This window comes from Schistocerca piceifrons, chromosome 4 (assembly GCF_021461385.2).
Source record: "Schistocerca piceifrons isolate TAMUIC-IGC-003096 chromosome 4, iqSchPice1.1, whole genome shotgun sequence".
Taxonomy (NCBI): domain Eukaryota; kingdom Metazoa; phylum Arthropoda; class Insecta; order Orthoptera; family Acrididae; genus Schistocerca; species Schistocerca piceifrons.
The window spans coordinates 761,457,741-761,481,536 of record NC_060141.1 but is presented as its reverse complement, the minus strand read 5'-3'; the positions used below and the strand labels follow the sequence as shown (position 1 = coordinate 761,481,536).

Here is a 23,796-nt window from a genome sequence, read left to right as displayed (position 1 = left end):
TCAGTTTTTCCATTCGTCTGTAAAGAATTCACATTAGTATTCTGCAACTGCGACTTATTAAACTGATAGTTCGGTAATTTTCACATCTGTCAACACCTGCTTTCTTTGGGATTGGAATTATCATATTCTTCTTGAAGTCTGAGGGTATTTCGCCTGTCTCATACATCTTGCTCACCAGATGGTAGAGTTTTGTCAGGACTGGCTCTCCTAAGGCTGTCCTTAGTTCTAATGGAATGTTGTCCACTCCGGGGCCCTTGTTTCGACTCAGGTCTTTCAGTGCTCTGTCAAACTCTTCACGCAGTATCATATCTCCCATTTCATCTTCATCTACATCCTCTTCCATTTCCATAATAATGTCCTCAAGTACATCGCCCTTGTATAGACCCTCTATATACTCCTTCCACGTTTCTGCTTTCCCTTCTTTGCTTAGAACTGGCTTTCCCTCAAAGCTCTTGATATTCATGCAAGTGGTTCTCCTTTCTCCAAAGATCTCTTTAATTTTCCTGTAGGCAGTATCTATCTTACCCCTAGTGAGATAAGCCTCTACATCCTTACATTTGTCCTCTAGCCATCCCTGCTTAGCCATTTTGCACTTCCTGTCGTTCTCATTTTTGAGACGTTTGTATTCCTTTTTGCCTGCTTCATTTACTGCATTTTTATATTTTCTCCTTTTGTCAATTAAATTCAGTATTTCTTCTGTTGCCCAAGGATTTCTATTAGCCCTCGTCTTTTTACCTACTTGATCCTCTGCTGCCTTCACTACTTCATCCCTCAAAGCTACCCATTCTTCGTCTACTTTATTTCTTTCCCCCATTCGTGTCAATTGTTCCCTTATGCTCTCCCTGAAACTCCCTACAACCTCTGGTTCTTTCAGTTTATCCAGGTCCCATCTCCTTAAATTCCTGCCTTTTTGCAGTTTCTTCAGTTTCAATCTGCAGTTCATAACCAATAGATTGTGGTCAGAATGCACATCTGCCCCTGGAAATGTCTTACAATTTAAAACCTGGTTCCTAAATCTCTGTCTTACCATTATGTAATCTATCTGATACCTTTTAGTATCTCCAGGATTCTTCCAGGTATACAACCTTCTTTCATGATTCTTGAACCAAGTGTTAGCTATGATTAAGTTATGCTCTGCGCAAAATTCTACCAGGCGGCTTCCTCTTTCATTTCTTAGCCCCAATCCATATTCACCTACTATGTTTCCTTCTCTCCCTTTCCCTACTCTCGAATTCCAGTCACCCATGACTATTAAATTTTCGTCTCCCTTCACCACCTGAATAATTTCTTTTATCTCCTCATACATTCCATCATCATCTGCAGAGCTAGGTGACATATAAACTTATACTACTGTAGTAGACGTGGGCTTAGTGTCTATCTTGGCCGCAATAATGCATTCACTATGCTTACCCGTACTCCTATTTTTTTATTCATTATTAAACCTACTCCTGCATTACCCCTATTTCATTTTGTATTTATAACCCTGTATTCACCTGACCAAAAGTCTTGTTCCTCCTGCCACCGAACTTCACTAATTCCCACTATATCTAACTTTAACCTATCCATTTTCCTTTTTAAATTTTCTATCCTACCTGCCTGATTAAGGGATCTGACATTCCATGCTCCGATCCGTAGAACGCCAGTATTCTTTCTTCTGATAATGACGACCTCTTGAGTAGTCTCCAACCGGAGATCCAAATGGGGGACTATTTTACCTCCGGAATATTATACCCAAAAGGACGCCATCATCATTTAATCATACAGTAAAGCTGCATGCCTTCGGGAAAAATTACGGCTGTAGTTTCCCCTTGCTTTCAGCCGTTCGCAGTACCAGCACAGCAAGGCCGTTTTGGTTAATGTTACACGGCCAGATCAGTCAATCATCCAGACTGTTGCCCCTGCAACTACTGAAAAGGCTGCTGCCCCTCTTCAGGAACCACACGTTTGTCTGGCCTCTCAACAGATACCCCTCCATTGTGGTTGCACCTGCGGTACGGCTATCTGTATCGTTGAGGCACGCAAGCCTCCCCACCAACGGCAAGGTCCATGGTTCACGGGGGGGATGTATGATGATCAGGGTGGATATCCTCTTGTTGTGTCAAGTGCTCAAGTGTTTTCCAGCTGGGTTCAAGAAGGAAACTACAAAAAATAATACTTTTTGTGTGTGTGTGAGTGTGTGTGTGTGTGTGTGTGTGTGTGTGTGTGAGAGAGAGAGAGAGAGAGAGAGAGAGAGAGAGAGAGAGAGAGAGAGAGAGGGGGGGGGGGAGGGGGGGGGCTGTGTTTGACGACAGAAATGTTGAATGGCATTGTGTTCCTGGCTAGGTGAGACTACGCTTAGGATACAAAAACTCTGATCAGTGGGGGAAGTAAACAATAAGTTACAAAAATGATATCATCCATACTAAAACATGAAGTTGAATGAAATTTAATAGAATATTGCTGTCATATTCAGCTGAAATGGAAAGACAATATATGGAAATATTTTTATATCAACAGAGGTGATTTTGAAGTTGTTATACCAATGTGGTGATCACCCAACAGGACATCAGCTTTGAACAGTTGTTTTTACAGAGGATGATTGTTCTGCAGCCATATTGAAACACCTGCAGTGCAGGTGCAACTTTATGTATGTTTGCAGTGAGCAGAATACAAGAAAAATTTAGAAAACACATTCACATTTATCCAGAAATGTTTTAAATATAAAGCTACTATCAATGATATAGTGTGAATACTGTACAGTAACAGTGAAATTTACAACCTCATGTGCTAACAATGGAAATATGTTACCTTACAGTAACGTCACAGTCTATGACAAAGCCATGAAACACTATAGGGCAAAAAATGCAACTTTTTGGCAGCTGCAGTCATTCTACCACTCTAATTGGCTTACCTAACCTACAATAATGGAAGAGTGGTGTGATAAAACCTGAGGACAGTGGAAACTCCAGATTGGAATATCAACAATATATGGAAAACATAGATGGCCACTCACCATAAAGATAACACGATGAGTTGCAGACAGGCAAACCAAAAGACTCTTACACATTAGCTTTCAGCCAAAGCCTTCATCAGGGAAGGAAACACATATATATATTAAAAAAAAAACAAAAAAAAAACAAAGATGATGTGACTTACCAAATGAAAGTGCTGGCAGGTCGATAGACACACAAACAAACACAAACATACACACAAAATTCAAGCTTTCGCAACAAACGGTTGCTTCATCATGAAAGAGGGAAGGAGAGGGAAAGACGAAAGGATGTGGGTTTTAAGGGAGAGGGTAAGGAGTCATTCCAATCCTGGGAGCGGAAAGGCTTACCTTACGGGGAAAAAAGGACAGGTATACACTCGCGCGCACACACACACACACACACATATCCATCCGCACATACACAGACACAAGCAGACATTTGTAAAGGCAAAGAGTTTGGGCAGAGATGTCAGTCGAGGCGGAAGTACAGAGGCAAAGATGTTGTTGAAAGACAGGTGAGGTATGAGCGGCGGCAAATTGAAATTAGCGGAGATTGAGGCCTGGGGGATAACGAGAAGAGAGGATATACTGAAGGGCAAGTTCCCATCTCCGGAGTTCTGACAGGTTGGTGTTAGTGGGAAGTATCCAGATAACCTGGACGGTGTAACACTGTGCCAAGATGTTGAGGTTGGTTCCATCAGAGTCACCTGGTCCTACTCCAAATCCCATGCCACTTTCCTTGACGCGGACCTCCACCTGTCCAATGGCCAGCTTCACACGTCCGTCCACATCAAACCCACCAACAAGCAACAGTACCTCCATTATGACAGCTGCCACCCATTCCACATCAAACGGTCCCTTTCCTACAGCCTAGGTCTTCGTGGCAAACGAATCTGCTCCAGTCCGGAATCCCTGAACAATTACACCAACAACCTGAAAACAGCTTTCGCATCCCGCAACTACCCTCCAGACCTGGTACAGAAGCAAATAACCAGAGCCACTTCCTCATCTCCTCAAACCCAGAACCTCCCACAGAAGAACCCCAAAAGTGCCCCACTTGTGACAGGATACTTTCTGGGACTGGATCAGACTCTGAATGTGGCTCTCCAGCAGGGATATGACTTCCTCAAATCCTGCCCTGAAATGAGATAAATCCTTCATGAAATCCTTCCCACTCCACCAAGAGTGTCTTTCCGCCGTCCACCTAACCTTCGTAACCTCTTAGTTCATCCCTATGAAATCCCCAAACCACCTCCCCTACCCTCTGGCTCCTACCCTTGTAACCGCCCCCGGTGTAAAACCTGTCCCATGCACCCTCCCACCACCACCTACTCCAGTCCTGTAACCCGGAAGGTGTACACGATCAAAGGCAGAGCCACGCGTGAAAGCACCCACGTGATTTACCAACTGACCTGCCTACACTGTGAAGCTTTCTATGTGGGAATGACCAGCAACAAACTGTCCATTCGCATGAATGGCCACAGGCAGACAGTGTTTGTTGGTAATGAGGATTACCCTGTGGCTAAACACGCCTTGGTGCGCGGCCAGCACATCTTGGCACAGTGTTACACCGTCCGGGTTATCTGAATACTTCCCACTAACACCAACCTGTCAGAACTCCGGAGATGGGAACTTGCCCTTCAGTATATCCTCTCTTCTCGTTATCCGCCAGGCCTCAACCTCCGCTAATTTCTAATTTCAAGTTGCCGCCGCTCATACCTCACCTGCCTTTCAACAACATATTTGCCTCTGTACTTCCGCCTCGACTGACATCTCTGCCCAAACTCTTTGCCTTTACAAATGTCTGCTTGTGTCTGTGTATGTGCGGATGGATATGTGTGTGTGTGCGAGTGTATACCCATCCTTTTTTCCCCCTAAGGTAAGTCTTTCCGCTCCCGGGATTGGAATGATTCCTTACCCTCTCCCTTAAAACCCACATCCTTTCGTCTTTCCCTCTCCTTCCCTCTTTCCTGAGGAAGCAACCGTTGGTTGCGAAAGCTAGAATTTTGTGTGTATGTTTGTGTTCGTTTGTGTGTCTATCGACCTGCCAGCGCTTTTGTTTGGTAAGTCTCATCATCTTTGTTTTTAGATATATTTTTCCCACGTGGAATGTTTCCCTCTATTATATAACAAAGATGATGAGACTTACCAAACAAAAGCGCTGGCAGGTCGATAGACACACAAACATACACACAAAATTCAAGCTTTCGTAACAAACGGTTGCTTCATCAGGAAAGAGGGAAGGAGAGGGAAAGACAAAAGGATGTGGGTTTTAAGGGAGAGGGTAAGGAGTCATTCCAATCCTGGGAGCAGAAAGACTTACCTTAGGGGGAAAAAAGGACAGGTATACACTCGCGCACACACACACATATCCACCCGCACATACACTGTGCATGCACACATGGTTGCCATTTCGAGCAGCTCAGACCAGTGCACCCCACGTACACATGACCACCATGTCCAGTAGATTGGACTGGCGTGTCAGTTTGAGCTGCTGAAGATGGCGATCATGGGTGTGTGAGATGTGCTTGCTTGTGTGAATGTGTGTGTGTTTCCTTTTCTGATAAAGGCTTTGGCTCAAAGCTAATGCATAAGTGTCTTTTTGTTGTGCCTGTCAGTAACTCAACATGTCATCTTTACAGTGAGTAGCAATATATCTTTTCTGTATATTTTGATTTTCTTACTTCTATATTTCCCAGCCACTAAATGGGGTGGTGATTTTTCAGGCATGAATACGAAAATGTAATGAAACTAATATCCCAGCTCCTGCTAATTTCAACATATAATAATAAAACCTGATTGCAACATAACTATAGAGACATAATAAGATTAGTGAAAAGATGAAACAAGTTTCATATTATTTCAAATCATAAACAACATCAGAAGATCTCAACAACAGATTTATTTGAAAAATGATAATAAATAATAGTGACTGATAATATGCTTTGTACAGGGCGCAATACTGGAACTTTCTCATTTGAAATGCACACCACACAGTGGCTGTTATTCATTGTTGTGTGGCGTTGAAAGCATTCAAAAGGCTGGGACCTAACATTTTTTTGAAGGTTAGTTTAGTTGTGATTATGCAGTGGGTGAGAGAGGGGTGTGTGTTCGCCATGGCGACTTACTTTTCAAATGGCCATTCGATCAACGCAACACAGCGCGCATTCAGGGAATGGTTTAATATCGTGCCTGCTGGCTGTGTTCCTTATTGCAGCTCGATTATTATGCGGGTGGACATGTTTATGAGTACTGGTAGTGTATAGAAAAGTGAGTAAACATGTATATGGATACTGACAGTGTGTATAAAAAGAAAACAGGACCTTCGAGAACCACGAGGGCACCAGAAAACTTTGAAAAAATAAGGCTGGCAATTTTGAATTCCTCCACACAATCTGCACACAAACTTGCAGCTGCTCTTGCGGTTTCGGATCACACAGCAAGATGAACTCTTCATGAAAATTTGAAATTTCATCCATACAAACTGGCAGTGGTGGGCACATTTAATCCACACAATTTTGTTTCATGAAAAAATCCTACAATACAGAACATGTGACTGTTTGGTGTGCATTATCAAAAATTGGCGTTACTGGCCCACAGTTTTTAAAGAGAATGATAGGGCAGTTACAGTCCCTTCTAAATGTTATTTTCAGATGATTGAGGTTTTTTTTTCTTCTCAAGTTTGAAGAAATGGTTCAAACAGGACAGCCCCATGGCTCACACGGCATGAACATCGGTGACACTCTTGCATGAACACTTCCCCAACTGTTTCATCTCTTTGAGGAGCAAACTTCAGTGGCCAGCATGGTTGCCAGATTTACCCTCCCTGTAACGTTTTCTTATGGGGCTATCTTAAATCTTTGGTGTATACCGGTCGCTCACAGACCCTGGGTGAGATGCATAATATTCATGCTGCTATTGGCAACATAGACAGAGACATGCTGGACAAGTGGACCAAAACTTCTGATTTTGACTCTCCAAATTCATTGAGCAGAATGGAGGCCACTTTAAATGTACCTTTATGTAGAGAAAAGAGAATTAAATTAATATCACCAATACTTTCTGTTTTACAAAATCAGGAAGTTTCCACGTCGCAGTCCATATTATTTATCTGTAAGTGTAATGTTGTTTCAGTTGATTTTGTACGGTATGTTGGAAATTTTCAGATAGTGTAATATAGCAGCTTTTTCACCCTGGGTCAAGTAATATATAAGAAACACAGCTGTGCATGGCTTTAGTTTGGTGATAATTATTTTATTTTACTAACAACTATGTTTTTTAATGTTTGAACAATTATATGAATTATGACAGTGCATTTTACTTCTGTTTACACAAATAAAAGTGTAAAATCTTATTAAAGTACATCTTTTACTGCAGTGCTCATGCCATAACAGCAGATATAAGTCTTGATGAGACTATTAAAGCAGCAGAATTTTTCATGTCTGATGGTGTCATCATAACAGGTTCTGCTACTGGAGAACCAGTTGATGATGATCACTTTAAAGGTAAGTTAAGTTTTCCTGTTTCCAACAAGTTATTTTTAAAGAATAAAATAAGTATGTGTATGAAATTATAAAAGAGATGCATGTTGCTTTCAAATACCTGAATGAAGAAGGTGCTTTGTAGTTTGCTTTGAGTAGTGAAGAAAACTGTTCCATTAACTTGTTGTGACTGCATTGGATTTCATGAACATTTGTTCAGTCACATTTTGACTCGGTAGAGTAGATTTTCTGGGAACATTTCTCACTGTCATCACTACATATAAATTTGTATGGAATTTGCGGCAGTCTGCAGAAGTTTCCACGTATCAGTTAAATGAAAATGAAGTTGTTATTGAAAACTGATTTCTCAAAATATATTTGGTAAGTTAGTTTTACCCACTATGCTAGAGAGATAAAATACCTTTCACATCAATAAATCAAACAGTTCAGTGTGTCATGTGACCATAATGTTTTCAGAACTTTTACTGTCTGTCTGAGTAACAGGTATGCATAGGACAGACTGAACATGATCTTCACATATAAATCAAAACCACAAGCATGGGGCAAGATTGTTACGTATAGGACTTAAAATCAGTGAGTCAAGGGTATACTGTAAATATTGATTCAGCTAAATCCACTGCTGCCAGCTTCAACTGCTAGGGTGGCTATCAAATGGAAGGAATGTTAAGAGTTAAGTCTACTGTATGCAGGACATGGATTAGTGATCATGGCTCTATTAAAGTAACAATGGTCACCAAAGGAAAAACATTAATAAAAAAAGATCAGGAGAGAATTGCTCTTTGGTAGGAGTGATAGACAGTCTCTAGGGTCCCACTTAAAACATGAACAATGAACAATTAGTTCAAATCTATCAAATGCAGAACTGTAACTAAAGCTCAAACACATCATAAATTGCACTGTAAATAAATAAGCAACAAGCAAGGTGTGGAATGATAGCAGATACCCAACATGGCTTAATGATGTGGAAACAAAACTGCTACATTCCCTACAAAACAGTATACTACAGGGGAAATGAAAAAGAAAAATTAGTAGCATTAGTGAGAAGGGCTATCCACGCAAGCTACAACTATTTTCACTGTCATAACCTGTATGTGGTTCTGGACCTATGTAAAGCTTACGAAAGGGTCAAAACCTTCCATCACGTCTCTTGTGGATCAGTCTGGTGCTGAAATTGAAGGCATGAGGTAAAGATGAAAAACTCAATACTGCATTTTAAAATGCATTCACATTTGAGGATCCTGAACAGATAGTTCACAGTGAGAATATATTAGGCTCAATGTCAACAAATAAACCCGATTTCTTTGAGGATGCCCAAAAAGCAATTTAAAAAAATGGTCATAACTTCTTTAGTAAAAGATGTAGGCTGTTAAAACTACACAAATTATTGTATGGTTTTTTCATGTGTAAGAACACTTTTTTTGAATTTTATTTGCAGATGAATAACAGTTCAAATCAGAAACAAAGTGGCGTCTCTGAGTTTTTTTGCAAACAAATGCTGAAGGCTGTCAGTTGCCCACTGAAGGCAGAATATGTACAGAGATGTTACCAATGATAAAAGCAATGTGCACAATTACACAAAGAAGTTTACACAAGGGGTAAGACAAACAGTGCCTTGTGAAATCATGAAATAGAACTGCTGACTTAAATTGTCAACTAGTGGATGAGATTATGTGCACAGACAGTGGAACCATGCTTACGGAAAGTGTGGAAAGCTTGGGGGGTATCAGAAACTGTGTGCAAAGTGTGTACCTTGGCAGTTGACACTTGATCTGAGGAGTGATATGATGAAAGCCTGTTCTGATCTGATTGAAGCATTTGAAGACAATAGGGCACACATTGTACCAATGTAATGACATGACTGTAATCTTTGTGCTCCGAAAACAAAGAATCAGTTGAGAGAACTACTAGGCCTAATAAGTTAAGAGAATACAGTTGGCATAGCTAGTCACGGAGACTGTTCCTCGGGGAGACAAGAGTGTCGTACGCCTTGAGTTTCTAAAATTCAGCTGTGTCCTTTCCGGCATATCGACAAGCGACAGCACAGAGATGAAGAATGCGAGAGCAGAGAAGGCTGTGAGATGACATCAGCCAATAGCCTGCTGACTAGGATGACTCCAAAACAGGAGCGACCCCTATCTGAAGGGAATATAACCACTGCTCCTGCAATCCTTGGCCGGACAATAGAAGATGCACACTAGTGGAGCAGTTATTAGGGATTCATATCCATTGCTTTCATGGACACTGTATATAGTGAAGAACACTGACTTATTTGCATGTCGCTCATCGCTTGCGACAACTCGTTGTAAATCCAAAGTTAAGTATTGTCAGTCTTCTTTATTGCAATAAAAACTATTAATGTGATTTGCTTGAATTGCTGTATAGCTATCCAAGAAGGCAGTGCCCTTTAGGCACCCTGTAAGAAATGAGTGGGCAGGACCCTACATTGGTGACAAGGATGGGATCAATAAGAATATAATATCAAGAATGAAGTTCTTGCATTAGGAAGGGTATAAAGCTGGGATGTATTCTTTCGCCTCTACTGTTCTAATTTTGGCGTTAAAGTTATCATTAATTTCATTTCCTCTACCCATTACTTTAGTCTTTCTTCGGTTTATTCTCAATCTATATTTTGCGCTCGATCAACTACTCATTCCATTACACAGGTCCTGAAATTCTTTATTTTTATTGATGTCAGCCATGTCATTGCTAATGACAACAGTCTCACTTATGAACCTTTCTTTCACTTTTGTCATTGCTTCTTCGATATATAAATAGGACAGTAAAGAGACAATAGAAGAAATGTGGGGTCCTGCCCACTCGTCTCTTACAGGGTGCCTAAAGGATGCTGCCTTCTCGGATAGCTATACAACATCCTTTACGTCAGGTGGTACCTTGAGACAGAAGCAATTTTGAGGAAGAGATTGCGTAAGATTTTGAAAGAGAATGTTTGGATGATCGTTGGTTCCCTGCACAGCTGAGATCGGGTGCTCTCTGACTCGTACCTGTTTGTCATTAATTATACCAGTCTTTGGGGAAACTACTTAATGATTCACACTAGGTGACAGTGGTGGTGAATAAGTGGATACAACAGTCCACAGCTGATGCTTTCAATGAAATCGTATCAAAGTGATGAAAGAATTTCACTTTTAATTGTTAATATGCTGAGCAGCAATTTTGTGTAGGGTTACTGCAACCATATGTGCAAACTCAACTATGTAAAACAGTTAACAAAGAAGTTATGGCCACTTTTAAATTCCTTTGTATACCAGCAACAGAATTCAAACAGATTAAGAACATTACTTAAAATGGAGCAGTGTCTACATAGCACAGAATTATATTAGAATTTTACATTTCAGCTGCAAAGCAGTCGGCAAAAGGCCCAGTATTAATTGGCTCTGGAGTAACAGATGAAAATGTTAAGAAATATATGACCTCTGATGGATTGATTGTTGGTTCACATTTCAAGAAAGACGGAAGGTAAGTTGCAAATTTTATGCCTCCATTGTAATACAAATGTTTTTCTAGTTACAGTGACAACTCACATATAATTGCACCCTTACTCCCTATTTTATAACTTCTTAAAGGATGAGGATGAGTGTCTGCATGTCCCAAAGTGTAATCATATCACTATCAAACAGAGAATGTTTTGTCTTCACTGTTATCATTTTTATGGTTTCTCTCTCAAAAGTGATTACCATACAATGAAGCCCAACAGTATTCACATACTCGACTCATTTTTTGTAATGCAGCCATATTCCGCCAAATTTGTTAAACCAAGCAGCTGCTCTGGACCAGTACAGAAATTCTGAGTGAAGATTCAAATTCTTCCTTTCACTTAATTTATTGGCATAGTAAAGTACACAAAAAGGTACATGCTGCAGAAAATGTTTTGCTTGTAAGACACGCTTGTAATCATTTCATGGTCTTAAGGTAAGTGCCTTGAGGGATCAGCTGTTTGTTGGGATTTTTACAGGTAGAAATAAGAATTTTTATGCAACTTTAAATGACAGCATTTTAAACTTTTAACTTTTTTATTGCTCTACTGTAATTTTGGCTTTGTGCCATTGTTAGACATCTAAAAACATAATAATACAACACAGCAAGAGAAACATAATAGGATAACAATGGTATATATAACCAGTTTACAGTCATTAACATTCCCACATTTACAGGTTTTGGTGTCAATTACCACACAGAAACAGGTTAAAAATAACAATGTCCCTGGAAGGCTTTGTCACCCTTGATGGTCTGTAAATAAATCAATAGCTACCTAAGTCAGCTATAGTGCTGTGCATTCAAACTGTTTAAAAGCACAAAATGTCATTGCAGCGAGAATACTTACAATAGAGTTGACAGCTGTAATCAATGACAAATGTAACATGGTGTATAAACTTGTATCATTCGCATGCAGGTAAAAATGCAACTGTGGCTATACAATGCCTGTCGATGTGGACAGAAAACATAACATGGAACATATATACATTTAAGAATTACTAGTCAACAATACATTATCAGTCATGATATTTCACCTTAGCGGACTAAAACTGCTTTTGTCAAGAAGTAAGAGATCAGGTGCTCTTTGGAGCCATTATAAATCCCAACTTCCTCCAGAACATTCATTAATCTGCCTCCCTCCTTTCTCTGCAGCATCTTCTAAGATTTCTCTGTGATGCTGATATTGATGACTGTAATTTTGCAGATGTGCACTAAATGAGGATTCACAACTCCTGTAAATAGTTTTGTTTTGTGGTTTGTGTGCACAAATGACAAAATGGGCAAAACAGATTTTTCAGATTATCTAAGCTGCCCTACCACATTCAGATTTCTGACATTACACACTCCAACTCATAGAACGTTACACTTTCATTGGAACTACACATGACAAAGCACCTTACAAATTAATATGACACTGTTGATTCTATCCAATGTATGTTGACAAAACGTCTTAGCCTGTGTAGTGCCCCCAAGCCACCTTGTTAATAAATTAAAAAAAAAAAAGAATATATATATATAAGAATTATTACAAACAGTAACAGACAGACAAGAAAATACAATTTTAGATGTTTAGTTATTATTGCACTAGATCAACAATGCATGAGTAAAAATGCCATTTTTTTTATTTTATATATATATATATATATATATATATATATATATATAGTGCAATAATAACTAAACATCTAAAATTGTATTTTCTTGTCTGTCTGTTACTGTTTGTAATAATTCTTAACACTGTATGTGTTGTTGGTTGCAGTTACAATCACATGACAGTATAGAGGTTTGTGACAGGAGGGTAATGGGGAGGTGATAGATTGATAGTGTTAGATTACCAACTGTCGACCAATCATTCTAAACCATCAAATACCCAGGGGATCCAATCGGAGTGATATAAGGTGGAATGGCCAAATGAATCATACCATTGCAATATACAGGGTGAATACAATTAAGTTAAACTTTCAAGACGATGTAGAAATAACACCACTGCTCAGAATGATGTCAAATTGCAGCAGAATATTATTGGAGAAGGGGGAAAATGTATGACAGAAGAAAAAAATAGCGTGAAAATTGATCAATAGATGGCGCTATATATGTCAGAATACGTAAATTAAAACAAGCTGGGTACACGGCTTTTCCTCTTTTCGCATCTCCGACATTTGCCATGACTGTCTCAATGCACGATCATGCTCTGCTTGTAAAGCTGTATTACAAGTACGATGACTGTGCACATGTCGCTCTGCAGAAGTTCCAGACGCTGAAGGGTTTGAAAAAAGATGTTGGTCCGATGACTGCTGTGGGTCTGGAGAAAATGATTTGGGAATTCGAAAGATGGGTTCTATTGGTGCGCAAGGGAAACGAACTGATTCAATGTCAGTGGAAGCAGTGGCCGCAGCAATGCAGGAGGAGACGAATGGTGGTGTGCAAACATTTAGTGCATGGAGAATTGCCCAAACATTGGACATACATGCGAGCAGGTTGCATGAAATCCTACAAAACATGCTTCTTTGCTGTCCATTGAAAATTACACATGCGCATGTGTTGCTTCCTGTTAAGCTGCCAGCAAGAGAGACCTTTGCTTTAGAATTTCTTGCTTGCATGGAACTGGACAATAATTGGCTATGGAAGATTTAATGGACAGACGAAGCCCACTTCCATCTGACAAGATTTGTCAATACACAGAATTGTCAAATATGATCAACGGAAAACCCACACGCAAATCAACCAGTACCACTTCATCCTGAAAAGGTCACTGCGTGGTGTGGGTTTACGACATCATTTATCATAGGGCCATATATTTTCGACAAGACAGGTGCTTCTGGTCCTGTTATCTGTATCGTCACTGGTAAGCTACGAGTGCAACCACGTTATTCCAACCCTCCAAGAGCTTGGATGTGCGAGTGGGATTGTTTTTATGCAAGATGGCACACCCCGCACATTGCAAATCCAGTTAAGCAGCTGCTGAAGCTGCCATTTTGGAAATGATAGAATCAACAGCTGCCATTTCCGTACAGTCGTGCCATCCAGATCACCTGATCTTAATCTGTGTGGGGCTATCTGACAAATGTTGTGTCCAGTGTTCCGATTGAAAACACATTGTGCAATGCATTCTGAATGTGACCCCAGAAACACTTCAATCAGTTGTGGAACATGCTGTTTCTCGATTTCAACTTGTTAACTTGTTGCAGAAAACCGGTAGACAGCATATTGAACATGTTTTGTGCCAGTCACACGGAAATTAATAATCCAATTTAATTTTGATTGGTGCTTTTCATGCGGTTTTTGGCCTCAGGACAGTTAAAAACCGATATGATTGTTGCTTTTTATGTGGTTTTTGGCCTCAAGCCAATTAAAAACCGATTTTTCCCATCCAATGTGATATGACCTTGCCATGGTGGATGGGCTTACATAACTAACAGCATCACACCTGTACACCCATGCACACTGATTAGTACAGTTCGTTTATACCTTAGGCATTGTTGTACGAGTCATTTGTAGTCGACCACTATTAAATTATTATGTTTACAGCGCCCTCTATTGCTACTTTTTGTAACTATTTATTTTTATTCTGGCACAAGTTTTCCTCCTCCTCTGATAATCTTGTTACAATTTGACATCATTCTGACCAGTGGTGTTATTTCTACATCAGTTTGAAAGTTTAACTTTCATTATAATCACCCCGTATATTGCCGAGTCTGGGATCTTTACAAACTTGGGAGTAATTTTGAATAGCAAGCATCACAAGAATGATAAACAATCTCCAGTGGGAGATGCTACAGGATATGAATCTTGAGCCCCAGAAATACTGTCCTCAAATTATAAGAATTTAGATACATCTGACAATAATTAATAAAATATTCTTTATCACACTGGGCAACAAATTTCTGCTTTGTGATTCAGTTGTTTCTACTTATGACTGGCTTCTTTTGCCCTAAAATAAAGGAAACTCCATTATATAATCGTTTTGATTTCTATTTACAATTAGTGCATTGAGTTTCTACAATTTCAACTCCCCACTCCGTCCCCCATTTTGTAACAGAACATTTGCCCCAAACTATTACATTATTATTTTATTCATAGCTTAGAAGGCTGAATGGAGTTTCACAACATCAGAAAAGACATTATAGAACTGTCAAAGGGAAAAAAGAACTCTTTTCATTGATCAGACTTTTACACTTCCTTAAAATGGATGTACAGGTAAAATACATATTAATTGACAATTGATACTGTAGTCTAACTCAAATACAGCAGCTTCAAAGCAAATACTCCATGTTTGACCCTTAATTTCCCCAATTTGTGATTACAAATGTAGAAAACAATGAAAAATAAGGACTATCCCAAGAATAAGTGCTACTGTGACAAATTATTCTGTAAGAATTTTAAATACTTTTTTATTAATATTAAAATCACTTCTGTAGCACTGCAAATGTTATAGAAGCATTAGCAATTTGAATGTAAATAGTAGCTTAGTGCCTGTTACTTTGCTTACATAGACTGTAAGGTCTGCACAGATTTCTATTGTTTTTCTTTAATTGAATTTTTATTTTTTTCACAAACTGCAATACCTTCTAAACTTTTCATGCTAATTAAGGCCATAGAAGCATAGTCTTGTCCAAATGTTCTTCTGACCAAATAGCAGTTCTGGTAGCTGAAGTCCAAGGCTTTTGTTAATTACACCTTATGCGTTCTTGTGTTGATATTTCCTTAGAAACTTTCATCCCCTAACATACTTCTTTAGATCTAATCAAAAGTGAAATACCAGTTTTCATAGAATTAGCTTTAAATTTTTTTAATATAATGAAATATTGTCATCCATTCTTTAACCCCCTTAGGGGCTATATATATATATATATATATATATATATATATATAACCCTAGTGCAACATGTATTTTTTATTTCTAATGCAGAAGCCAAGTACAAATTTCATAGTTTTGTTCTGGAAATGCTTTCATAATGAAATAATTTTGTAAAACTTTTCACTCCATCAAGGGGTTGAATTTCCAAAATCTCTGAAATACTTTTTTTTCCAACCAAGAAGTCAAATACTAATTGTCTTAAATGTAGTTTTAAAAATACTTTACTAAGTTTTTAATAATGATTTATTTTAAAAACAACTGTCACTCTCTAGCGATTGAGAAACCAAATACCAATTTTCATAGCTCTAGCTTCCAAATTACCTTAATAGAGACATGCTTCAAAAAAGGCCTTTTACCCCCTTTGGAGTGGAATTTTGAACAATCCCTTCTTAAATGATGCCTGAAGTATTAGATTCACACCATCATATTTTAAGTTTGTATCCTTAGCAGTTTGGGCTGGGCAACGACGAGTCAGTGAGTCGGGACATTTCTTTTATATGTAGAGACTGATTTGTTGCAATGTGTTGACATGTGAAACATTTATGCTTGGAGTTATGAGATGAGCTCTACAGTTTTAAACATACTGTAATCATTTTGACAATTTAATTTTTTGCAGGTGGCAGAATGCTGTTGATCCAGAACGAGTGCAAAGATTCATGGAGAAAATAAAGCAGTACCAATGATGACTACACTATTATAAAAAGAGCTGTCTCATCATCACTGAACATTATATTTACATGTGAATACTGAAGTTCCTTTTTTATGTGACCAAACCTACTGACCCTAGTAGACATAGGATTTACAGCTGTCTGTCTGAGCTTTTACATCAATTTGGAAAGATTTAATAAGTGGAAACTCTCTTATCAATTGGTGCTATAAAAATGGCTGACAAGCAGAAAGCAACATAGATGGAAATTTAAAATGGTTGACACATAATACAAATACAATTAAAACACAAGCTTTGAAAGATCATTACTACTGTCTTACCATCAAAATGTAAAAATCAGGTAGCCAATTTATGCCCAAATAAGACCTCCTCCTACTCCTGTAGGCATTTCCTACTTGTGGCAATGGTCAACATTAAAACAGGACTGCCAGAACCACCACTGTGACGTTTGCATTACCGTAACTGCAACTGTTCAATCTCCAGACCTCTGTTACATGCTGCATTCAACATGAAGCTGCTGTCTGTACTTGAACTTGAGGGCTTGTATATCACTGCCTGGGTGATTACTGGTTTCAGGTGATTTGAGATGGTAGTCAAGATTTTAGTGTTGTCGAACAATATCGTATGTCCATTGGCAAAGATGTGTTTCAGGAACAGATGATTTCTGAAATTACTTTAGTTTTATATGGTGAGATTGTCCTTTGCAACTTTTGTTAGACTGTGTGTAGTAAGTATCGAGGACAATGCACAACAGGGGGAACTTACAAGGCAGATGGACACAAAATACAGCGTGTCACCAAACGTAATAACATTCGCACAGGAGAAAGTCAGGAATGCAATTCAGTCTTTGAAGAGAAGCAAAGCTCCTGCCCCAGATAGGAACAGTGTGGAGGTGTTGCAAGAAGTGCAGAGTAAAATAATATCATATATGACAGCACATTTGAATGAGTGTCTCATGCAGGGAAGATTGTTTGACGGACGGAGACTGCTGACGCAGTAATACTCATAAAAGCAAAGAACCTATTAGCATGAGAGCCACAACAAATGATTGTAAGCTCCATGATATCTATCATCACTCCTATGGTGTAGTGAGGCATTGCACTCTTGAGAAATTCTAGTGCCTAGCATGAGACTACTTACCAACAGATAACTTAATGGACTGAACAGTACCTAATATGAATGTGATTGCAAGCTTTCTCAGCATTTCCAGTGATGAACTCTTCCTGGATGATCAGCTGAGTAGTGGCATTGTCTTGTCACAACGTTTTGATCAGTTTCGTACCCATCATCGTCAAGTGAGAAAGGGATGATCTATGAAAGATCCAATAAATCAGGCACTAGAATTTCTCAAGAGTGCATTGTCTCACTACACCATAGGAGTGATAGATATCAGGGAGCTTACAATCATTTGTTGTGACTCTCCATTTTCTTCAGGCTCAGTGAGTTGAGAGTCCAGAGATGTCTTATTTGAGCCTGCTATATTACTGCAAAAGTGGAAAGTACAATGGACACCGAGGCAGTAGTACAAAGAGACATCACTACCTACCTGTTGGAACATAGTGACATAGCTCCTTCTTAAACTGCTTAAAACAAATCAAGAATTTACTGGCATTGCGGCATATACAGATGACCTGTCAATTATTGTTTTAGGAGTTTTCACAGCACAGATGGAAAAGAAATGATGCTTACACAACAAGCTGCAATTTCCAGTAAATGAAAAAACTTACATACTAGCTAAATTAAGCAGTTATCTGTGTCAGTCACTTTTGTTTCTCCCTGTGAGAGGTTTCAGGGGATTACACTCTCATCTTCAAGTGGATCAGTGGATTACATAACATTTTTGTTTGCTGGATGTAGCTAGTCATCTGTTGTGAGATTCATTTTCCTACAAGTAAGAACATAAAATTAAAAAAGACTTATTAATCAATATTTTAGAATATTTATCTGTTAATGTATCGGTTTGGTGATTTGAGAGTGGGTTTTCACGATTTAGGTCACTCAAAAACAGATGATAGTAAAAATTACTGTGCATTGTGTAGAATGCTTGAGAAGTCTCTAAAAAAGTCCATTGCCACTGTCTCAGCTTTATCACTGATATGTTCTACCCTGTTTCCTGTTGTAAATAAAAAATTCCAATTTTTCATCCAGATACAGTACTGTTTGGGACCTTTGTTTTGTTGAAGTATTATTACAGTATTATCTGTATTGCCAAAAGCATGTCCTGTGTCATTACTATGGGTAGCTATCACAGATTTATTGTGGTGTTGTACCCAAATGCTCCTTAAATCTACATTGGAAGCTCCCTGTAGTCTGACCCACATACTGTACTGCGCATTCGTTGCACATATTCTTTCAGATGACTGAGCTGGAAAATTTCTCTTTGCTGGATTTTATGTTGTGTAGCACTCTAATATATAATTTACTGCTGGTGGAAAAATAACTCTTACATTAGCAATTTTCTGTGCAGGGAATGTGTACTGCCATAGTGTGTTTTTCTGTCTGTGTGTTGTTATTATTTTTGTTTGTCTATGAGTGCAGGGTGGAATCAACAGTGGGGTTGTGCCTGTCTGTGACTCAGTGTATTCTGGAGTGTATATGCTGTTGTTTCATGTTTTTGTGACATTTAAAGATGATAACTTACATTTGTGATGACCTGCATGGTTCTTTCTGTTGGAACATCTTGTAAGCAGCTTTATTATTGTTTAAAATTTCTAATTCCCATGCCATTAATAAGTGCTAATTATACCTTATTTGTAGCGAAATGAAACTCAAAACGGACAACTGGCTACATACAGCAAACAAACATGTAATATAATCTGCTAATCCTGAAGATGGCTGGTGCAAGCCGCAAAATGTGTTGGGCGAGAAAATAAAAGAGACTGACGCAAATGATTATTTAATTTGTCTTTTACATCATAAACAGTCGCAGTTTCCCAATGACAGTCCAATATGAACACCAAAAAGTTATTTACATACTCCTGAAGAGTAGATTGCCTAAGACATGTAATCTGATCATAACACTAAACAACAAACAAAAGGCAGCAGATGTATCTTTATTTCTGTTTGCATCCCCATCTAGACATGAGTCAGACTTCTAAAGATCACATAAAAATTGTGTAGCAATGAAAATTATGCACAAAATTGCAAGTATTGGCACTGTTCAGTACAGACTACCATCCCTCATAGTGAGTCAGATCATGAGTTTATCCTTGACAGCTGTAGTTTCATTGGGAACTAATTTCTGGCCACATAAACCAAGGCCAAGAGAGATGGTGAAAATTCTGAGAAGAATGCAGAGGGGAATACTTTTACATCTCACAGGTGCATCTGGACTACACCGGGAAAGTCCCTGCTAGAAATCCTGAAGATAAAGACCATGGGCCTGCAGATTCAAAGGAGAGGATCCATTTACTGTCTACTAAGAAGGAACATGAAGAAAAGTAGAACAATAACTAGAGAGGTACTAGACTGCAGAGATACAATACAAAGATTGGTAGACAAAGACAACATATTTGGGCAAATACATTTACTGGCAATAGGATGCATTCAATTCTGCGTAAAAGAGTGAGGTAGAATGAGACAATTAAGGTCTTGTCCACTTCATCTCTGAGCATGGATCCTACCCCATACTTACATAGGTTTAATGTAAAGGTGATAGCTGCAGTGACATTGTAAACCCCAGAGCACACATTCTTCATTGTAGGAACACAAATCACGATACTGAATGCTACAGGTGTTGTTCAAGTAATGCCAATGTACGAAATGCTATGATCCTTCACATGAAGTTTTGTGACATTTTGCAGATTTTCATTCACAAGAGGAACTGCAAGCATACATCACAGCAAGACACACAATGTGAAACTCTGAGTTGAACAATGTCTGACAGCAGCAGGAAATTCGATCACTTCCCATTGTAAGGATGCAACACTGCCAGCATGGACAGTGACTGTGCAGATCTCATAGGAGCAGTGTGACAAGACCTGAAGCGAAATGTGCTCTCTGAGTCATCTTTGGCACTAACCCCTGATCATCGTGGAGAACTGCTGAAGAATAATTCTGGGAATTCTGTCCCTGAATTCTGTGCTCTGTGCCCGAGGTACACATCCTCCATCTGATTATCTCACTGCTCAATGCAACACACACTGGCTCCAACGGTTAAAGACTGAGACCACAATACCCAGCTAGGGGCTGAAACTGAGTGAGAGGCGCAATAATTTCTGTATACCTCTTCACTCACTCGCGTAGTTTACATTAACATAGTAATATGCTATAATATACTAGAAAATAAATGTTACAGATTTTTTTAAAGTTTGTCCAAGTTGGCCAAGATACAAGTGGACCACCCTGTTGCTGAGCACAGAGACAAACATGACATCCTTCATTTCAATGACTGCTTCACAGCCTGTGCCAAATGGATTCTTCCCACCACCACCAGCTTTTCTGAATGGCGCAGGTGGGAACTTTCCCTGCAATAGATCCTGTGTTCCCGTAACCCTCCTAGCCTCAACCTTCATTAGTCACCGTCCTCACCCATCTAGACCATTCCCTGTTCCCATTCCAGCACTACACAGCCATCATTCCTCCGTCCAACCCATACTTCTCTCCTTTCAGCTACTCCCCCTCCTCCCCCCCCCCAAACCTCCCCTGCCCTCCATCTAACCTGCGGTACTTCACTGTCCGCCACCTCCACCATACTACTACTGCCCCTCCCAGCCCCAGCCTCCTCCTTACCCCCACCCAGTCGCCACTCTCATCAGGCACTGGTGCTGCTGCTTGCAGTGTGGTTTCAGTTGCCTGAGACTGCGGTCGTGTCTGTGAGTTGTGTTTGCACATGTGTCTACGTCTATTGTTGATACAGGGCTTAATAGCTGAAAGCTTTAATTGTGATAGTATTTTTGTTGTGCCTGTCTGTGTCTCTGCCTCTCCACTATATGGTGAGTAGCAACTTTCCTTTTCATAATATTGTTACATTCCATCCTGGATTTTCAATTTCTAGATCCTCAATTACCTTTTCCATTCTTCTGTGTATTTCTTGCCAGCAACTTTGATGCACAAACTGGTAAGCTGTTTGTACAATACTTTTTGCACATATGTGGATGGTATTTTTCTGAAAGCCTCATGATATTCCTCAGTCTCATAGACTTGATCAGTACTCCCCAACTCAAATAGTCAATCTTCTTGGTTCCAACATCGATCGACTCAGGACAGTGGCTGATCAAGCAGTGTGTGGAAAGTGAGAGTGATTCTGTTGGATGAAACCCACTTTTGCATTGGTGTTACTGCTGACAAAAGATGATAATCTAGACATAATACTACTACTACTACTGTAAATGTGTTAGGAATACTCTGGCAATAATGCTCCCCTTTGACAGGCAGTGCACCTCGTTTACACACTGATTGAAAACAAATATCGTTAGAGCAACTGTAGGAGGTAAGTGTTTGAAACATTTTCAGTTTATTTGTTTTAGTTTGGTATAATGGAATCATAGACAGCACCACCAAACACATCCTTGCATGGATGTTATCATCTCATTTCTGGAGTCACAAAAGCACTTCATGAATTTCCACAAAGTGCATCTTCAATTAATAAGTGACATGGTGAGGTAGTGCTGTAGCAAAATACTAGTGAAATTGGAGATCATGCATAATGTGGTGCGCGTAAATTAGTTTTAGATTAACTGTCACTTTAACTTCAATGTCTGTGAATTTTTCTGAGGAGAAAACTCCACATACCTTACCTGAACAGAAACATGTCACCAACATGATTGATGCAGTTTGCAGTTATTGTTGACCTCATTCACATCCGATTTGCTCCCCCCCCCCCCCCCCCCCCTCCTTTTTTTTTTGAAGAAAAAAAGTGGGCGATCATATTTTATCAAAAGGAAAACTCACCCAAGACAACTATAAACTTATGAGACAGAATTGCTGGCCTGTCCTTGCCTCAAGGAGGCAAAATTTTAGTACTGTTGACAGACCCATGTAAAAGTACACATGCTATCGTTGCTTCCGGTACTAGTAATTTCTTCCTTGGGGAAGAGAGAGAGAGGGGGTTGGGGAAGGGTAAAAGGGAATGGCAGGTCACACATGCCCCAGTATGAGAGAGACCCACACATTGTGAGGATGAAGATGAAGGTGGAAGTGCCACATTGAGTAGGACATCAAAGACTGTAACAACTCCAAGTTCCTACACAATGAATTAGTCAGATGACTGATGAACTAGATGAGGCATGGTTTTATATCAGCAAAGTATTTTAGAACAACCTTGGAGAAATGTTTTACTTGAGTCAGTAAAATAGCTTTCCCTAAAACAACTGTGCTTTCAGGATCCAGGGCATCCATGAATGGATGCACAAAAATCAAGAAGTGTGTCAGTGATACCCATCATTTGTATAACTGTTTGAGCAAAGAAGAAGATAAATTTTGGAATTAGTTCAATTCAATTTTTACTATCACATAACATGCCTTATACAATCAAAGATTGTGACATAGGTGACTTGTCAGTTTTTACACTATATATAACAATACTAAAAATAGACAATAAACTAATAATATACATGGTGTAACATCTTCAAAGAGGTATTTTAATTACAATTATAATGCATTGTTACCATTCATGAAATCTTCTACACTATAGTAACATTTATCTTTCAGATATTTTTCCAGGTCTCTTTTGGTGCCTTTTATATTTGGGTCATCCATATCTTTCCATATTTTAGTTACAAATTTCATGCCCATATAGTATGGGGTTTTTTCATATGATTTTAAACGGAGGGTAGGTAACATGTAGCTCGTTCTATGTCTTGTATCATATTGATGCAAGAAGAAGTTGCCCTCAAAAAGTTGTGGGTTTCTTTTCGTGAAAGTGAGAGTTTCATAGATGTATATGCTTGAATGCTCATTAGATCCAGTTTTACAAATAAAGGTTTGCAGTGTTGCTTTGGGTTTGCTCCCACCATTGCTCGGATGATTCTTTTTTGTAATCTAAAAGCTCTAAGTAAATTTGTTTTTTCAGACCCCCAGAAAATTATACTATACCTAATGACTGAAACAAAATATGCATTATATACAGTTTTTCTTACAGCTAAATCAGTAATACTATACAAGATATTCATAATATATACAAGGCTATTTAGTCGACCCAGTATGTTGTCCACGTGGCAACTCCATAACAGGTTTTTATTGACTAACACGCCAAGGAATTTGACACAGTCTGCAGTCTCTAATTTTTTGTCCATATACCTTATTTCACTTATAGACTGTGCAGATTGTTTTGTGGTAAAATGAACAATTTCTGTTTTTGTAA

The 23,796-nt window shown here is 39.0% G+C and overlaps 1 protein-coding gene across 3 annotated transcripts in view; it reads left to right on the top strand.

Moving 5' to 3' along the window:
* LOC124795378 (uncharacterized protein F13E9.13, mitochondrial) overlaps positions 1 to 16,798 on the top strand; it is a 55,171-nt gene extending 38,373 nt beyond the window's left edge. For 2 of the 3 annotated variants that reach the window (XM_047259387.1, XM_047259389.1), the window contains exons 5-7: positions 7,349 to 7,476; positions 10,830 to 10,950; positions 16,443 to 16,798. In XM_047259387.1, coding sequence (XP_047115343.1) covers positions 7,349 to 7,476; positions 10,830 to 10,950; positions 16,443 to 16,509 — 316 coding nt within the window. In that variant the 3' untranslated portion in view covers positions 16,510 to 16,798. Of the gene's footprint in view, positions 1 to 7,348; positions 7,477 to 10,829; positions 10,951 to 15,048; positions 15,115 to 16,442 lie in introns of those variants that run through there. The other variant, XM_047259388.1, reaches the window with a different exon arrangement.
* The last annotated feature ends 6,998 nt before the right edge of the window (positions 16,799 to 23,796 follow it).